Here is a 20,097-nt window from a genome sequence, read left to right as displayed (position 1 = left end):
TATGTATGAAATGTGGATTCTCAGGAATTGATTTTAATACCATTTTAAGTCATCTATCATGATTCTAAATCTGGGCACTTCTGCAGGAGCTTTGGTACAAAAATATTTTCATTTTCATCAGAAAGGAGTTTATGGAAGGGCCTAAATATAAAATATAAAGATCATTATATAAATCTAAATATAAATATCAAAACATAAAGATCAGACTCAGAACGCAACCTTCCAAAGGTACAGTAGTTAAATTCAGATAAAGTATGTGCAATTACAGGCTGCGTTCCTCAAATGCGGAGTCATGGGAGAATTCCAAGAAGGACTTCAGAGACCCATTTCAATCTTTCCTGGAGTGGGGGTGGGTGGACTGTTGCCATGGTAGTCACATCAGGCAGTTTCACTGTGCTGGGAAGTAGCGCCCATCTTCCCTGCCCTTTGAGAGTGTGCCAAAACGATTACTAACCATTCAAGGATTTTTCATTAGAGGGATGGATATTAAAAGCATTAGTCTATCTAGCCCCCCCACAAAAATCACTGAAAATCTTGTTAAAGTCCCTGAAGAAATACATCTGTGAGTTCTTAAAATGAGCCCTCAACAATTTTAGAATCCTGTTTATTGTTGAGCATGCAAACTTCTCAACAGTTCCATGAAAGGATGGCTGAAGTAAATTTCACCTCATTAGCAAGAAATCAATGTGTTCTTACACAATTGTCAAGAAGGTACTAATCCACATTTTCTTTTCATTTTTTCAGCTATGCTGATTTTGGTTTTCATTTTCATCAAAAATATATTTTTAAACTTTCAAATTTGCCATTCTCTCAAAATTGAAGAATGGATATAGTGATATTTTAGCAAAATGAGTCAGCACAGAAGTAAATCCCGTAACTGTTGTGAAGAAGAAAAGATAGTTGTACCTTTTTAACATAATCCATGATCTGTTGTACCAATTTCAGATTAATTTTTTTGAAAAAAATTGATGGCTTTTCAACTATCATCTCAAAAAAATAAGCATAGCAAGTTTTAATTATTTTGGCTTACAGGAGTCTTCAAAAGTAAGAAAAGCTACACTCTTCACTTTCTTTTTCACCATTAATAATTTAGAAAGAAAATGGAGAACTATACATTAGTATAACCACAACGTGATAAGGCTTATTTTACAAAATCAAACAAGGACTTCAGTATCCAAATCAATATTAAGAATACTATCCTTCAAAATATGTCATTTTTGGATAATGATGTTCTTGATCAAACTTCTTTAATTTTTCTTGAATTATACAAAAAATGTCATTACTTTATAGTGGTACATACACATACACCCTTAGAAACTTTAGCCAAAAAAAATATTAATCACTTACCCCTATTCATCAAATCTGTCACTAAACGGCTTGTGATTATTTCCAAATGTAAAATCTACCCTCACAGGGAAAGGAAATCGCTATCATCAAGCATATTCAAAAACATATTTACTGTCCCCTAAGGACAACTTATACAGAATTCTTTAAATATGTTGGAAAAAAAGGACACAGAAGCTAAAATGTACTGCCTTTCCAGCTTCCTGCTTTGAAAGAGACAACACTCCTTTAGATTACAAATGTGGATATAGTCCTTAAAGATAATACCTCACCTGCCTAACCTACTACACACATGCCTTCACGGACACACACATACTCATCCACACATATGTGGGCATGAGAAACACTGCCTTCCAGGATTTCTTACAGAGATACAAAAAGCACAGACCAAGAAGAAGACTGATATATTCGACTACATTAAAATTAGTAACTTCTGTTCCTCAGAAGATACTCACAAAGTAGTAAAACTACAAGCTATATAGATGGGAGAAAAATATTTGCAATGCATGTAATTGACAAGGATTAAACTCCAAAATATGTAAAGTCAACCAACCAACAAAAAAATGGGCAGAAGACTCCAACAGACACTTCATAGAACACAAACTGCATATAAACACATGAAAAGATGCTCAACCTCATTAGTAATCAGGAGCAACATAACTGGAAACAATCCAAGTATAATCAATAGCAGAAAGGATAAAGAAATTGGGTATAAAATAGTGGGAGCTAATATTGAAAAAAAAGTGAAGTAGCAGAAGAATACAGGCAGTATTACTAGATTTATATAATATGAAATACAAAAACATTCCAAAGTAAACATGCACATTGTATCCAGGGGTGGGTTTTTAAGAAGAAACTTTTGGAGGGCGGGGCTCTCATAAGCTAACTTGTAAGGTACTTGTTCAGAGAAAACACAAACTCAGAATCTTGGAGCTTGGGAAAGGGATTAGGAGATGTGTTCAATTCAGCCACAGGGAACCACCCCCCTCCACCCACACAAACTTTATCCAAGCAGATGCTATGTAGTCACTGCTAGAGTGCCTCCTGAGATGGGGTTCTTGCCATGACATCAGGTTGCTTCATCACTTCTAGAACGTATTAATTAGCAGAATATTGATTCTCAAGCAGACCCAATGTAAGCTTCCCTATAACTTGCATTTTCTTTGGTCATCTAGATTCATGAAGACCAACTCCCTTTTCATGTGAGAGTGTTTTCAGCTTTTAAAAACAGTTATTCTCTCCTCCTGAACCTTTCATCTGTACATGATATGGCAACTTGCTAAAAATAAATGTTATGCTTCCTGCACTCACTCAAGTATATTCAAGTCTTTTTGAAAGGTTGGCACCCCAAAATAAACATGATACCCCATGGGGCATCTAACTGTCTCAGTTCCCTGTCCTTGCCATTAACTCCATAACTAAAATACATTTTAATATTCACATTTAAAACTTCCAGATTCCCTTTGCTTATAAATTTTCTCCAAATAGATATTTTGGTTTTATATAAGCAGTTGTTAAAAAACAAAATTCAACTGAGTAAATTTTAAAGATCTTACTGGTTTTAATTAATGGTTCATGAATTGGGCAGTATTCAATCAAGTAAATATGAAAGAAGTCCTAAAGAGCTGTACAAAATAAAAGGCTTTTATAGGCAGAAGGGAGCAGGAACGAGGAAGTGATATTAGACAAAAAAGTGGATTGGTTATGCCAAGGTCAATTTCCTTTTAGGGGATGTCAGGGGCCTACCAGGCAGATTACCTAACTACTGCTAATTAGGTGACTCCTGATTGACTGGTTTAAGATTCCATTTCTGGGAGAGCCAAAACTATAACTGAGTCTCAATTTGGTGACATGGGGCTTAGCATAAGTGGATGCATTCAGGGCCTGTTGTCTTATTTTTAACACAGCACATCAGCTTGTTCTTTATCATTAACATGATAAGCTTGGTCCTGTAAAAGGACTGCAAAAATAACTTTAAGTGCATTGATATTTTAACTATTCTAACCATAGCTTTCAGATGAACATGAAAAACTCAAAAGGCCAAAAGGCAACACCTGATTTTGGAGCATAAAATGGTCTGTTTCTCATGTTAAATTTACTGAACTAATTCATATGAAAATGCATTCAACTCCCTCATACTCTCAGGTAGTGTTTTGAATGCCAACTGACATGGTGAAGCTCTTCATTAGTGTTCAATTTTACATAAAAATTCCTCTTTGAATGTCAGCTTTCGTATGTTATTTAATCATAAAAACAGTAAAAATGTTTCAGGGGATGGGATGGGGGTGGGAGAGAACTTGCAGTGTGAAGTTGTATAAGTTTACTGTTGATGGTGGGTGGCCAGCATGGTCCATTATCCATGTTGAAGAATAGTGTTGGACATCAGCTCAACAAGCAGACCTGGTATCAACCGACTCGCTGGAAAGGGAAGCAGATGACCAGTCTTCAGAAGACAAAAGGGAAACCTCAGTGCAATAACAACAGAACCTTGAGAGATGATGCGAATAATCACAGATCCCTTAGAATTAGTGTACAAAAGGCCTATTTAAAAAATCACTTGTGTGATGAGTTGAAAGAATTGTTCCTTCTTATGAAAGTATTTTTAAAAAACTGCGAAGAAAACAAAATCAGTGCTATTGATGGTAGACAGAAAAAGATTAAACCAAATCACAGTTATGCTTGCAGAAAGAAAGAAGGAACTAATAAGAGGAGAGGGATGGATATGAGACCATATATAAGGACTTAATAAAAGTCGTTATCATTAACAAGCACCTTGTGAAAAACAGCAACATGATGGTTTCACTTAAAAGTTTAACTTAAAATAGCCAATAATCAAAGAACACTAAACAGGTACTTGCCATTTTCAGAAAACAAAATATAATCTGTCTGCTTCCACAATGAAAGATCACAGGAACTATGATATCTCTAAGCAAATCAACCACTTCAATGGGTATAAACTAGACATTTTTCACTACAAAAATATTAGATTCCTAAAGAAGGTGTTTGATTTACATATCCAATTCTCAATCACTAAATGAGAATTTCTTTTGGATGACAGTAGGCAGACGTTTATGTTTATGGAAAAAAAAAGAGGGCAAGAATGTAAAGATATTAACAGGTATTACATCATAATTAAGGCCAATATCTATTGGTTTAAGAAAATAAGCTGTATTCAAGTATTTTGTAAGAGTCATTTATATATTTGAAAACATAATTAAAATATAAATCAAGCCTTAGCAACTTGATCCACTGCTGCCTTAAGTAACTAATACCAAAACAATTCTGATCAAAACTAGAAACTTCCACTAGCCAGTAACTGTAAATAACTGAAAGTCATACAACTCATTTTGCTTGAAAATACATGATATATTTACACTACCTCCAGATGATTTTTCCCCAGTCATCCTAATTAGTAAAGTCTTAACATACGACCATTCTCCTTTGTTAAAACGATGAGAAAATTTGGCATTTAGGTATGCAGTAATACTTGGGACACTGCCCAAGCTAAAACAAAAATCATTAAGGACACAGGTTAAACAAGTATTTTATGAAGAAAACTTCATTTAACTGAAGAGAGACAGGAAAAATTGGACTGATTTTTCATGTTAACTCCTGGGTGTTTTTCTGAACGTTTTGATAATATGCAAGTTTGTGAAAGATCCTCTATAGCCTATTCATCCACTGTTGCTAGGGTATACTCTATAAATATTAATAATGTTCACAGATGAAAAAGAATCCGTCTATATCAAGAAGGGTGCTATCTAAATTTTGAGAAGATTAAATATGTTGATAAAAAACTAAGCAATAAAACATTTCCTCAATTAAAACTTATAAAAATTTAAATGATGGGTTTTTAAAAATTATTTTGACATGAGAATATTAGCATAAAATCAGCCAAACTTACATGGAACTGATTAGAATTACGGCTTGGGGACAGATCAGCATCAGGTTATAAGATCATGGTCATTTAGTGAGTTTAACTGAAGCAAACAACAGCATCATAGCAAAATCTGTGACTTTGAATACTGGTACCCTGTTTTTAAAAGCATAATTAAGATGACTTGCTATTTAGTCAATCTAGCAGTAAAAAGAAGATAAATAAAATATATTAAAATTAGCTTGATGCAATGGGGAAAAAATTAGTATATTTACCTTTACTTAGGGACATCTGCCACAGGTATTTCTTCTTTATTTTGTTACAAATGTGTTTGTATGTATGAGTGAGTGCATGTGTGCATAAAATCTTTGTTTCCTTCTCTCTTATAAGTCCTTATCATATAACATAAGATGTATTGACTTTATATCATAGTATTTAAGTATTGTTAACTTCACATCATAGTATTTGATTTATGAGGTATTAAGGAGAAGAGTAAACACTACCCACGGGCTTTGCATCCTTTTCTGGGAAAAGGGTTTGTTTGTTTTCATTGTACACAGGATCATTATGTCATGTTAGGCAGAAGTATGACCCTGTTACTGTCTTTACTTGGAGGCTGAGTATGGTTTAAGGAGATGTATATGGGTGCCAAGTTGACAAGGAATGGACCTGTGATGGTTAATTTTCCAGGTCAACTTGCAAACCCATGACATCCAGATATTTGGTCAAACATTACACTAGACATTTCTGTGAAGGTATTTTTTTAGATGGAATTAACGTTTAAATCATTAGTCTTTGAGTTAAAGCAGATTACTTTCTTAATGTCGGTAGACCTCATCCGATCAGTTGAAGGCCTTAACAGAAAAAAGACTGACCTCCCCTGAGGAAGGTGAATTCCGCCAGCAGTTGGCTTTCAGACTTGAGCTGTTGCATCAACCTTTCCCTGCGTCTCCAGCCTGCTGGCCTTACCCTGAGGGTTTTGGACTTGCCAGCTTCCACAATCACGGAAGCCAATTCCTTAAAATAAACCTCTCTCTCAGTACCCGGATACACAAACACACACACACCCTATTGGCTCTTTTTCTCTGGAGAACCCTCACTAATACATAGCCCTATAGTTAAGAGCTTGGGTTCTGAATCCAGATTACTTGGGTTCACTCCTAACTCTAAACCAGTTGGGCCTCAGTCTTCTTGTCTATAAAAGGGGATAATAAACATTAGCCCCTAACCTCACGGGATTACTTTGAGAATTAAATAAATTTTATACATGGAAACTGTTTAGAAAAAGCATGCTCTATATGTTGGACACTGAATTCTAAAAACTCAATAAATATTAACTACGATTTCCAAGCTTCTTCTAATATAGCTAGTAAAGTTGCAGTTAGTCTTAGAAAACACAAATGGCGCGAATAAAAAGAATTTTTTAGAAAAAATATACGAGGAAAACTGCAACATACAGGTTTTCAAAATACTCATTTCTTGAATGGAATATCAATAACGAACATTTGAAAATCGCTGAAGTGAAGTACACCCTGCTTTATACAATAGCTGTGTTCTTAAAAACATACCTGCCAATAAAATACATAATCAAATAATATGAAACTATTGATATGTTATAATCTCATAAATACTTTAAACTTGGTTTCTAATTGTTAATAGTTCTTAACATTTTGCCTCTACATTTATATCCTCCACTTGGCCTCTGTATATTTCGTCCATTTCTCTCATCCTTCCACATATACCCTTGCCCTATAATTTCACCTCCTTTCCCTGCAATTCTCTATCAAGTGTATATTGTTTGTGTTTTTGTTTATTGTATTTTGTTTTTGTTGGAAGAAAGCCTAGCCGAACATTTATGTCCTTCTGGCTTGAGGAAAACTTTATAACACTGACACAAAAGCTGAAAACTATAAAGAAATAAAAATGACAGAAATTAATACTTAAATATCAGGTGCCTGATATATGTCAAAAAAGACACAAAGAAAAATTAGTGTAGAAAGAACACTTCTTACATAATGTCAAGTATTTAATGGAAATATTAATACTGATCTTTTCTTCTTATTTATTTACTTTTTAACATCTTTATTGGAGTATAATTGCTTTCCGATGGTGTGTCAGTTTCTGCTGTATAACAAAGTGAATCAGCTACGTATATGAATAAAACTGATTGCTACTCTACAATGCTTTATACTGTACATTACACATCCACACAACTTATTCCATACTAACTTCATAACAATCCTACAAAGAAGTTAGAAAGCAAGTTTTTCAGCACAGGCACTAAGGACAGGTAATTCTTTGCTGTGGGTCGCTGCCCTGTTGAGTAGCACCCCTGGTCTTTACCTAATAGATGCTAGGAGACTCCCCCCACTTCCACACTCACTCACATTGCAACAACCAGATGTCTCCAGACATTGCCAAATGTCCCTGGGGAACAGAATCATCACCAGTTGAAAACCACTGCCAGAAAGAAATAGTATCTTCTTTTTTATAAGCCGGGTGAAACTCAGTGAAGTTGATTGACTTGCCCAAATACACCCCTCCTCTGAATGACCTAGAAACTTGACAGTTATAGGACTCTGCCATGAATGTTCTGGGTAAAACACGAACTGCCATCAGATAAATCGACTGTGATTTTTCTACGCCAACCGCCTTCTGTTACAGACATTTCTGAACTCACTTTCTTCTCCGCTAATTCAGTCATGATTTCTTCATGGCTTCTTTCTTCCTCCAAAAGGAAAACATGCCATCATAAATTTCAAGTTAGAAATACACATTATGAAAATTTACGTAAGCGCAGAACGTATTTATACAGTGCATGCCTCGGGTTTTTTTCAAAGCAGTTTCTACCTTAGTTTGTGCAAGATTTATGAAGCAAGCTATTGCTCTTATTAATCAGGTGCCTAATATACCATCCAACCTTCATGATCTGCCTCTATCAGACACATATGAAACACTGAAAACATTCTCTTTTTATAGAAGCATCATAGCAGGAAACCTAGTCATATACTGGGAGGTAAAAGTAGAGCTGAAGACACTTTGATTATCTGACCAAAAATACTTCCAAGAGACTTGAGCTTTCATTGAAGCTTTGTGAGTTTGCTCAATGAGCTGACAGTGTGTGGTCTTATTCAGTGCAATAAATAGCAATTCTTTCTTTCACGGTATCATCCTTCCCCCAGGTGTGAAAAAATACTAGATTCTCATATTAATAATTCTAAACACAAACACTTCAAATGATTAATCAACCACTAAGCAGTGTCCTACCTCTTTTCAAACTATTTCTCAACAACAACAAAAAGGAAAAACGGAATTGTATCGTGCAATGCATTGCCATCTGTGTGCAGGCTGATAAGACGGAAAGAGAATATTTGAATGTCAGAGGAACATAGTTACAAACCATACCTTCCATGACATACACCAGCGACCCCACATCTCCTTCTTTGATGATGCAGCTGTCTTTGCCGTACTCCACTGGGTACATACAGTCCACAATCTCTTGGATCTGTGACAGCTCCAAGTTCTTCATAAAGTCGTTGTCAAGGATGGCTTCCTTTATAAGATCCTTGGACCTATGGTAAGAGAGGGAAGATTTACTGGCAGAGCTGACAAGCGCTTTCACCGTTTGTGGAGTTGAGCAGAGCCAGACAGCATTCAGGCACACTACAAAGGCATTTTCTTGTTAGGAAGCCGATAGTTTCCTGACAGACCTGAGAACAAAGTAACTCCATGGCAGCAGGAAAGACATTAAGAAATTTTCCTTTAAGTAAAATATCATTTAATGTATATGGGACCGACAAACAAGCAAAACCATACAATTCCATTTTGTTTTACTTATTTGTTTTACTTATTATTATTGTTTTGTGTGTTTTTTTTGCCACGGGCCTCTCACTGTTGTGGCCTCTCCCGTTGCAGAGCACAGGTTCCGGACGCGCAGGCTCAGCGGCCATGGCTCACGGGCCCAGATGCTCCGTGGCATGTGGGATCTTCCCGGATCGGGGCACAAACCCGTGTCCCCTGCATCGGCAGGCGGACTCTCAACCACTGCGCCACCAGGGAAGCCCTTTACTTATTATTATACACAATTTGTTTACTTATTTTTTTGTGAGCCTCTTCCACTAGACTTTATGCTCTGTGAGGGCAGGGATCATTTTTAGCTTTTTCTCTACTATATGCCCAGTGTCTACTACAATGCCAGTTACAGTACAGGTGCTCAAGAAATATGCTGGATTTAAGAAAATAGTAAAGAATTGGATACTTAATTAGCTGTTTGGAAAAACTGGTATAAATGTGACAGTTCTTTATCCATACCTCATGCTTCTTTAGAGAAGATTTATTTCTTCAAGCAGCTTAAATTGAGGTAACTAGGCAGATAAAACTGTACTGAACAAGATGTTTTAAACACAATATGGTTTACACATGGGATTAAACAGGTAGTCGGCAGGAAAAATATTTACAAATTCTATAATTGGGATTCAGTGGTTAACAGGGAAGTTTTGCAGAACTAGAAATATGGTGATCATTTGATTCTCTGGGATAAGAAGTTTCAAATAAATTCCTAAGGATACAAAACTCAAAGTAAAGAGAAACCGAGAAATATTTTGTCAGGAGTTATACAATCAGAGTACTGTCAGAAAAGTCAGAAACTGGATAAGACAAAAGCAAAGTCCTTAGCAACACAGAGCGTAAGCAACACATTTGGAATTTTATGTTAAAAGTCTTAATTTGAAAAGCATCTGACTACAAGCTGGTCCTTGTTCACATTTGCTTAATGAGTGGCTTTCAGGGAAGTGACCTGCAGTAGTGAATACTGACTACGGCATTAGCACTCCTCAGTTCTTCCTGTTTTCTGTTCTAGACCTCAGTCTAACTGATCTAGCCTTCTCACATTATGTTTTGTAATGATTTGATTTTAAGTAGTAAAAAGGTATACATAAAAAATTAAAACAATATAAAATTTATCAACATGAAAAATATACCTAGAACGGACTGTTATGATGCAATTAAATTGTTTATGAAGAGTGTGAACAGCATGGAAAAAATCTTATACTATTTTTAACTGAAAAAGCATGAAACAGATTGTTTTTAGAACACAAAAGAACGTGTGTGTGAAATGTAAAGAAAATAGGCTTTCAAATTAGATATATTTGGGTCCCAATCCTAGTGCTGTTATGTGTTAAAACCTTGAGCAGGTTGTTTTACTTTTCTGCATTTCCACTAACTTGGAAAAAATATGTGCATTACCATGCTCATAGCAGAATTATTTGCAATAGCCAAGACCTGAAAACAACCTACGCATCCACTGACGGATGAAGTAGTTGTGGCATGTATATACAGATATAGATAGAGATACACAATGGAATATTATTCAGCCATAAAAAATGAGAAAATCCTACCATTTGTAACTACACAGATGAATCTTGAAGGCATTATGCTAAGTGAAATAAATCAGACAGAGAAAGAAAAATACTGTATGATCTCACTCTATGTGGAATCAAATTTAAAAAAAAACTCATAGAAAAAAGAGATCAGACTTGTGGTTACCAGAGGTGGTGTGGCGGGGAGGGGGAATCTGAGGAAGGTAGTCAAAAGGTACAGACTTCCAGTTATAAGATAAATAAGTACTAGTGACATAATGTACAAAATAATGACTATAGTTAACATTACTGTGTGATACAAAGGAAAGTTGTTAAGAGAGTAGATCCTAAGAATTTTCATCACAAGGATAATTATTTGAATTTTCTTTTTCTTTTTCTCTATATGAGATGATGGATGTTAACTAATCTTACTGTGATAATCACCTCCCAATATAGGTAAACAAACCATAATGCTGTACACTTCAAATTTATATGGTGATGAACATCACTTATTTCTTAATGAAACTGGAAAAACTATGTGAAGACTGGTAAAAATATAATGTTACTTTGAGTAAATGGTGGGTAAAAAGGTGGTGGTAGTAATTGCAGTTGCAGTAATAGGAAGAATAGTAATAGAGTACACAGTCATGACTTGAAACAGTATCAGAAGGAAATAAAATTCTGGCATTGGTTGCCTTTGGTGACAGAATTATAATTTTTCTTTCTACTTTTCTCTATAAAATTTTCTAGAATGGGCATGCTTTTTTATATGGAAAAAACTCTTTAATTTCAAAGGCAGTTTATTAAAAGTAACTCTGCTATGAGGAAAAATAAAAATAATAATCTATTTCTCATTTAAATAATGAATTAGATACTTAACTTTTTTTTTTTTTTTTTTTTTTTTTGCGGTACGCGGCCCTCTCACTGTTGTGGCCCCTCCCGTTGCGGAGCACAGGCTGCGGACACTCAGGCTCAGCGGCCATGGCTCACAGGCCCAGCCGCTCCGCGGCATGTAGGGATCTTCCCAGACCGGGGCACGAACCCGTGTCCCCTGCATCGGCAGGCAGACTCTCAACCACTGTGCCACGAGGGAAGCCCTAAATACTCAATATTGGTTGACTGTTATTGTCATATTCAATACTACTCTTTTCAATAGATTCTCTTTCACATGGCCTGTGTCTAAATACTAACGGCAGGAATTTTCACCTGATAAACAGATGGTGATGGATGGCCAGTGGTTAAGAACTTCAGAGTCTTCAGAATAGACTGTACTTAAAAAGTCCTGTTTGTGAGACTTTTACTTTAGTTTGATAGGACTATTTAACTGTATGTTTCTTTTAATTTATTTTTTAATTCTGGCTTGCTAAAACTTTATTTTTCCTGAGGCAAAGAGTTGTTTCCCTTGAGTATTCAACACAAGATGCAAAACTTTGTCCCCATCTATGATTTTCATAAAATCTCCTTCTTTAATTATCTTCACCATTCCTGACCTCGAGAATACCAGTAGCAACTTCATAGTGACTCCTGAGATCTACTGTTCTACTAATGATCTACTTTTCCAAATAACAGGACTTATTTGATCTTTAAGAAATTAATTTTAATCACATTGCATAATATTCTCTTTCCTACAAATTCCTTTATTTTCATTGAGCCAGAGAGTAAGGCCATCAATTGGTTCATATTTTTTAATATAATAAAAACTAGATATTATCAATCCCAGAATACCAACTTGTTCAGCTACAGATGTTATCTTATCCTTTGGGAAATAATAATAGTGTTCCATTAAAATCTAAGTCCTAGAAATGCTGCAACATTAAAAATAAAGCCCTCTTCCAAGAAGATAATTAGCTACATCCAAAGATAATTGAAGAAAGCCACCTTCTCTCTTCTCATAAACGGTACAACTAACCTGTTTTATAAAGACATCAGAAAAGACAACATAACGCAGTCTTACACAATCCCTTAGAATTTTCCAACTTTTCCAAGTGCTTATCACAAACTGGAGGGGAGGGGGGAATTTCAGGATGCTCTTACTTCTCCAATTTCATTTTTTTGTTTTGTTTTGTTTTGTTTTGCGGTACGCGGGCCCCTCACTGTTGTGGCCTCTCACTGTTGTGGCCTCTCCCGTTGCGGAGCACAGGCTCCGGACGCGCAGGCTCAGCGACCATGGCTCACGGGCCCAGCCGCTCCGCGGCATGTGGGATCTTCCCGGACCAGGGCACGAACCCGTGTCCCCTGCATCGGCAGGTGGACTCCCAACCACTGCGCCACCAGGGAAGCCCCAATTTCATTTTAAATGGAGGACATTCAATCTCAAGTCCCTGAAGAAACAAACTGGAGGCTTTCAAACATGCCTTTGTGTTACTTTAAAACAAACTGAGAAATATAGGACCTACGTCTTATCATATATCCCTTCACAGAGATATTGTCCAATGACATTTGCCTCTGAAACATCCCAAATAATCCCTCTCTGCCTTCACAGAGTAATGTAACTCAAAGATGTTCTTGTCAGTGAGTAATATTTAAAGCCCTGCCTCTTCGTGTAATTTTCCTTTAAGTTGTTTCCAATTGAAGGCTCAAAATCTTAGGGCAACTCTCATTAGTGTCCACTTGCTCCAACATTATAAACCATAATCAATCACAGCCTCCACCTAACTCTTCTTGGAATGTTTTCCTTTCCCTAAAGAAACAGTCTAACACACTCACTGTAACTAAGACATGATGCTACATATGCGATCAGTTGAGTTGTGTTATCAGTATGAGAGCTGAGGAAAGCTGCTAGCACAAGTTCCCGAAGGTGGTTAACTGCCCTAACCCCGAGTATATAGCTTAAGAACATTTTGACCTGAAAGGCGTAAGAAGCAAATGCAAAGATCTTGATTTTTTATCCTTCCTGTCTGCTTCTGTGTACAAATAATCTATTTAAAAAACAAAAACAACTTCTTCTATGCCCCAAATTTGTGACAGTTTAATGCAAACAACCATAAAGGTGACTTGGTTATTTCGAGTTGGCCCTATTGATTTGTCATCATCCAGTTGTCAGTCTCTGAAATATTGGCTATATATAATGGTGCGCTGCTAAATGCACTCTCCAGGAAAAAAAGAAAGCAAGCCCTGGTTTGTAGTGTTTGCCAATTTCCATGGTATAAATACTCCCACTATAGCCAATTTCAAGCTACTAATGTAAAGTCAACCTGCTTGCAAAAAAATCCTGAAAATTTAACAAGCAGTTCTTATATGAGCCAGATACGTTGGCTCCAACACATCAGATATAGATTCTTTTTCTAACACCCTAAGAACTTAGTGTGCCTTAATTTATAAATGCTAAAACTAACATGATGATTCTTTCCTTCCTTAAAAATTTTATTAGGTGGTATAATATCCCCAGATAACTTTATGGCAGGATTAGCAACAGGTCTTCCAAAATTTCAATTTTAAGAAAACGAATTGGAGAGCCCACTTCCCCATTTACTTATTGCAGAGAGAGTTCCTGAATAGACTCAAAGACTAATTGTCTTTCTACACAATCTTAGATAAAAATGGGCAATTCTGAGGTGAGCATAGGGAAATATACAGCTACTTCTCTAACAAGAGAGATGACATTATTCACTATTAATAAACAGAGCCTCATTAGTTTTCTCGACATTAATAAAAGGCTATTCTACATTGTGGTTATCATGTAGTAGCTTGCAATATCTATGTAGCACTAGTGTTATTTCAAAGAGTGGGGAAAGCTGTTTCAGACCAAAGTGTCAGGAAGGCTTCTCTGAGCTGAGGACTGCATGATGATAGGATCCAACCAAGCCAAGATCACGGAGAAGAGCATTGTGGGTAAAAGAAAAAACACATACAAAGGTCCGGAGGTTGGAAGGAACTTGATCTGTCCAATTGGTTCAGGAAGGAGACCTGTGTGGCTGAGGCACAGAATGAGCTAGAAGGAAAGGGAAAGGAGAATGACATTGCAAAGGGAAGCAGGAATCAGGTCTCATACGGTCTTGAAGGCTGTGGTAAAAGAGTTTTATTTCATTCTAAAGCCTTAAGAATACAGTGAAGGGTTGATTATAAGAAGAGGTATGACTTAAGGTAATATACCTGACATAAAGAATAAATAATATAAATTTACTTTAAAATGTTACTGAGTTCATAGAGGCTTCTGTCATATTTCATCACTTAACAGATACTAAAAGCATCACTTATTATCCTATTAATGAGTTCTTATAACTGAACGTCTCGGGACCACTGTCTCACAACTCTTACATTTACCTGAACTTCAAATCACCGACTGTCATGCAACTCTTGCATGTTAGAAGAGAACACGGTCTCATCTCCAATTTCCAGCTATCTCCAGTGGCCTAAAAGCAATTCACTCTCCCTTCACAGCCTCTCTTTAGATTAGTTTCCCCCGAGCACATCCCGAGCAATCGTAAATATGCTCAAAACAGCCACGGCCAGAAATGTGAGAATTAATATCTGATCCCCTCATTCAACAAAGACGGCTAGGCACTTTAAAAACCAGTCAAAATTATTACTAAGAATGAAAATCAGCTAAAGCAATTTAAAAATGGTTTAGGAAATTTCTATAATCAACTTTTTGACTGAAAAAAAAACTCTCACTAAATCTTTCTAGCTCTCAAAGGTCAGTCTTAGGCTCAAATGTCAGGAGAAGCAGTAAATGCACTTTCAAGGTCCTTAATCTACAGTATAGTATCTTCAGTTGGCAGCTCAGAAATCCAAACCCCCATTGGTAATTCATGGCTCTTTTACGCAGATACAGTAATTGCAAGGCCCCTTAAAAGCGTCTAATTCCAGGAGTCACTGTGGCAAGACAACTCCATCTACATACTGTGAAATATTCAATGAATCATCTAGAAATAAGAAAAACTCATGGAGTAGTCCTCTCACTGCCCCAACTGTTGAGATTCTGCCCAAACAGTAGGTCCTATTTCTGGCCTAACAGCTTTCCTGAGTAAACTCTGTAGGTACAGAGCTAAGAAATATCAACCAGCCCACATTTTTTAAAGATAAAATTTAATCCTGCAAAGCTATTGGCCAATTGAGATATTTCCTCAAAACTGAAAATCAGTTTTCAACAGGTTTCAGACGAAATTTTCACATCAACAAACTCTGCTATAGCTATCCCAATCTTACCACAAAAGGTCATGAAGAAATCAAGACTACTTGCAGCGTTCATACCTATAATCAGTATATGATACAAAACATGTGAATCACTGGGACAAAATATATGATAGCAACATAGTTCTTAGGTGGTCAATGATATTAATCTTTTGTCTATTACATGGGTCGCAAATAATTTCCAGTTGCCATTTCTCTTCTAAATTTTTTTCTGTAGTACTAAAATAGATGAGTATCTAAATGAAATTTAGATATTATAACTCTAAAGATAAACAATGATTTGGGTCAAGGAGAAGATGGTTAACCCATGAAGTATTTGTTTGCTGATGTATCACTTAAGCCTTCTTTTTAACTAATACTCGTATCTTATTCTCATTGACTAGGAATGATGCTAAGTAGCTCTTGAAATCACTAGTTACATGTTAACAAATGAAGCAAACTTGTATTAATGAAAGAAAAAGAAGATATTGCTCTTTGTAGGTGTTCATCAACTTCCAAAAAAATCAATATGAAAGTCTCCCATTCAACTACTGCAGTCATTCAGTGCTCCAGAGAGGCACTTAACCAGTTACTTCACCCTAGTGAGCCTAACTCAAAACAGAGCAGTCTCCACAAGAGCCCAGATCAAACTCCTGTCCTATAAACTCCTCTCTCATATCACTGAAGAAGAACTGTGGGGTTTCATCAAACTGTAAACAGCTTTCCATGAGAATAATGACCATAAGAATCCCAGGAGAATAAGACTACACACATCACATTCCAGAATGTAAGAACCATGTGGCTGGATCTATTATGAATTAACGCTATTTTTGAAGTTAAAGATCTAACCTGCAAAACAAAAAGAGAGCGATGATGGAGAAGAAAACATTTGGCATATATTTATATGTCTAATTTCAATTCGACATTTCAAAGCAATTTCTTTTTTATCTTTCAAAGCACACAAACAATTGAGATCTCTTAGCATTCATTTGTTCCCAATAAGGTCAACATGGTCACACTATGAACATCCATTAAGTTCCTCATCACCCAGGGTGACCCTGCCTGCGGGGCATAGATTGGGAGCCATGATGTTTTGTCTAGTCCTTTGAAATCCAATAGCTCACGTCATCAGCATGTGTTATGCACTGTCATTTCAATTACTGTAATGGCTTGATTTTAAAATTGATCATTAAAGACATCATTTAAAAAAAATTCTCTTATTCAGTTGCTTTTCAGATTTAATCTCTGAGATAAATTACTTTTCATTTTAAATTGCCTTACATTTGTCTGAATTCAGCATGAGGAAAATAACATGTTTCTCTACCAACCCCCCAAGCCCTAAATGTGTATACTTTCTCTTGGCTGAAAATTATGAGTTGGGTCATTCATCACTTCCTCTAGTGATGCTTCCAGAAAATGAGAGCCAAATTTAGCCTTGTTACAGTGACCTACAGGTCTTAGGAAGGCAGATCTTCTACTTTGATGAACTTGGTTCAATTTCTTCTTCAAACAGCTTAGTTTGCATTAGGCTTTAATACATTAGAATACATTCAATACATTATACTTTGAGTCTGCCTGAAGGGAGATGGCATATATCCTGAAAAATATTTTAAATAACTAAAATTTAAAAACCAAACAATCATGCCCCTAGTTGTGAAAGCTCTGAAGTTTCAAGGCTTCTTAACCAAAGTGAAAAAATTAACCAATAATGACAACATGAGTCATCATCGTAATAGTAGTACTAATACCACTACAACTAATATTTATTAAGGGATTATTCCACGTTCTGCAATGAAAAGCCACCCCTCATGTAAATCTCACAATGACTTGCTAAGTTTGCCATCATGGAACTGAAGCTCAGAGCAGTTATAGAGTCTACTCAATATTGCACAGCCAGTACATGACAAGTAGATGCAAGATTTAAAGATCAACCCGTTTGACTTCCGAGCCACACTCTACTAAACCGTTTGACTTATAAGAACACAATGCTTAACTGTATTCATAATTTGAATAAATTATCCCAATTATAAAATCTAAAAGCAAATATTCTTCTCACTTAACTCTAATTCTGCAAAAGTAAAAATGCTATGCTTGGATAATATGACCTTTTATCTGCAGAGAGCATTTCAGGCTTTCAAAACAATTCCACATCTAACAATTCATTCTATTATTGCCAAAAACCTGTGCAGTAGGTAGAACAGAGGTTACTATTATTCCTATTTGACAGATAAGAAAACAGAGACACAACAGGCTAGATGCTGCCAAGTTCAAGTACGAGATTAAAGCAGAACTCAGGTCTACTGCCTAGGAGCATGAAATAAACACTGTTCTGACCTTCCTTCATTACACGCACTTTCATATTTTCTCTGTGTCTCTTGATGCCTTTTTTTCTCTTTGTCTCTCTGTCACTTTGGCTCTGTCTCTCTGTCTTTCACATACCTTTAGCCATTTTAATGTTTAAACTCTCTTGGACAAAGACTCAACAAATCCACTGCACCAGTATCAGCAGGGAACTCTGGCCATTTGACAGTAATTCTATGGTTTTAAAAATTCTGTGATGGTTCATTCAGAGCGATTCCCTTTCTGATCTAATTCATTCTTCACATTACAGAAGTTTGAGCATGTCTTGTAGCTTTTACAGAGAGATGCCCTCACATAGAAACACCTCTTGAATTCAGCAATGTAATTCAACTTGTTTTGATTCCAGTGTGTTCACACGTTTGTTCTCTCCTCTCTATCTTGAGCACACACCCTTTCTCTCTCTCTCTCCTTTCCTTCCTACAAACCCTGCCTCAGATGGACTTGATATACATATGGAGGGGGGAAAAGTACACAAAAATTTACTATTACTTTGGGTGAATATCTGTATTTGAATTCAGACTAAAAAGGAAGCTCTCATTATGCTTATAGGATAAAAAATATAATATTCCAAGAAAAACTGCAAAGTCACCATTTTGTAACTAATATAATTAATGATCTGTAACATATATATATTTGAGAAGTCTGAATATAAGAATCTAAACATCAAATGCTTTCTATATATGTATTGATATTTTTAATAGATATCTAAAATATAGAATTTATAAACTTAACAAAACATTAGTATAATGGATTATACATTATGATCTAATGAGTTAGCTATTTTAAATTTTTATTGAAGAAGACAGAGGGGGTAGGATAAAAGAGAGGAAGGGAAGAAGGAAGATAAATAAATGTGATTTTATAACTTGAATCCACTATCTATCATCTTGTACCATGCTGCCCTTTAATGATCTGTCCCTTCCAGTGGCAAATAGTTAATACTCATTGTGTTTCCAACATGACAATTCTAGGTTCAAATTTAACCAATGCACATAAATACAAGCAAAAGTGATTGATGGGTTTAAAATACAACAATAATTATCCACAAAGTGATTTTTTTTCAGTGTTCTTAAAGTCTTTTATTCTATGTAAATATTTTTACAAAATAGGGTAATACTATATAACATGGCTTTTCTCTTAATAGCTTCTAACAAACACTTTTCAAAACCAATAGAAATTTGTCATTATTTGTAAGGAATGTTCCTTTGTGTGAGATGTGCGCTAATCAAACTCCTACTGTTGGAAATTTAGTTTCTTAGCAGTTTTAATGAGCATGCACTTTGATCCTATGATCCTACTTTGAGGAATACATCCCACAAAGGTAAAGCACTGGTTTCTAAAAGTATATCTACAGGGACATTTATTGTAATATTATTGACAATGGAATAATCACTACAAACAACCTGGATGTTCACAAATAGGGGAGTGACTGAATAATTTATAGCACATTTGTACTATGAAATTTTGGACTGCTATTGAGAATGGATCAATATTAATTGTACAAATGACCATGGTAGGGGCTTCCCTGGTGGTGCAGTGGTGGAGAGTCTGCCTGCCGATGCAGGGGACACGGGTTCGTGCCCGGGTCCGGGAAGTTCCCACATGCCGTGGAGCAGCTAGGCCCATGAGCCATGGCCGCTGAGCCTGCGCGTCCGAAGCCTGTGCTCCGCAAAAGGGAGAGGCCACAACAGTGAGAGGCCCGCGTACCACAAAAAAAAAAAAAAAAAGACCATGATATATTGTTAACTGAAAAGTAGATCACAGGCTAATTGTATAAGGTAATTTTTTTTCATTTTTGAATTTTATTAATTTTTTTATACAGCAGGTTATTAGTCATCAATTTTATACACATCAGTGTATACATGTCAATCCCAATTGCCCAATTCATCACACCATCACCACCACCACCCCCACCGCTTTCCCCCCTTGGTGTCCATACGTTTATTCTCTACATCTGTCTCAACTTCTGCCCTGCAAACGAGTTCATCTGTACCATTTTTCTAGGTTCCACATACATGCGTTAATATACAATATTTGTTTTTCTCT

The 20,097-nt window shown here is 36.1% G+C and overlaps 1 protein-coding gene across 1 annotated transcript in view; it reads right to left on the bottom strand.

The window, feature by feature from the left end:
- LOC132439843 (cGMP-dependent protein kinase 1) overlaps window positions 1-20,097 on the bottom strand; it is a 1,104,652-nt gene that overhangs the window by 1,010,063 nt on the left and 74,492 nt on the right. The window contains exon 2 of the mRNA XM_060034572.1: window positions 8,627-8,793. Within this exon, the coding sequence (XP_059890555.1) occupies window positions 8,627-8,793 (167 nt within the window). The remainder of the gene's footprint in view (window positions 1-8,626; window positions 8,794-20,097) is intronic.

The sequence above is a fragment of the Delphinus delphis genome, chromosome 16 (genome assembly GCF_949987515.2).
Source record: "Delphinus delphis chromosome 16, mDelDel1.2, whole genome shotgun sequence".
Lineage (NCBI taxonomy): Eukaryota > Metazoa > Chordata > Mammalia > Artiodactyla > Delphinidae > Delphinus > Delphinus delphis.
This window is presented reverse-complemented; position numbering and strand designations above follow the sequence as displayed.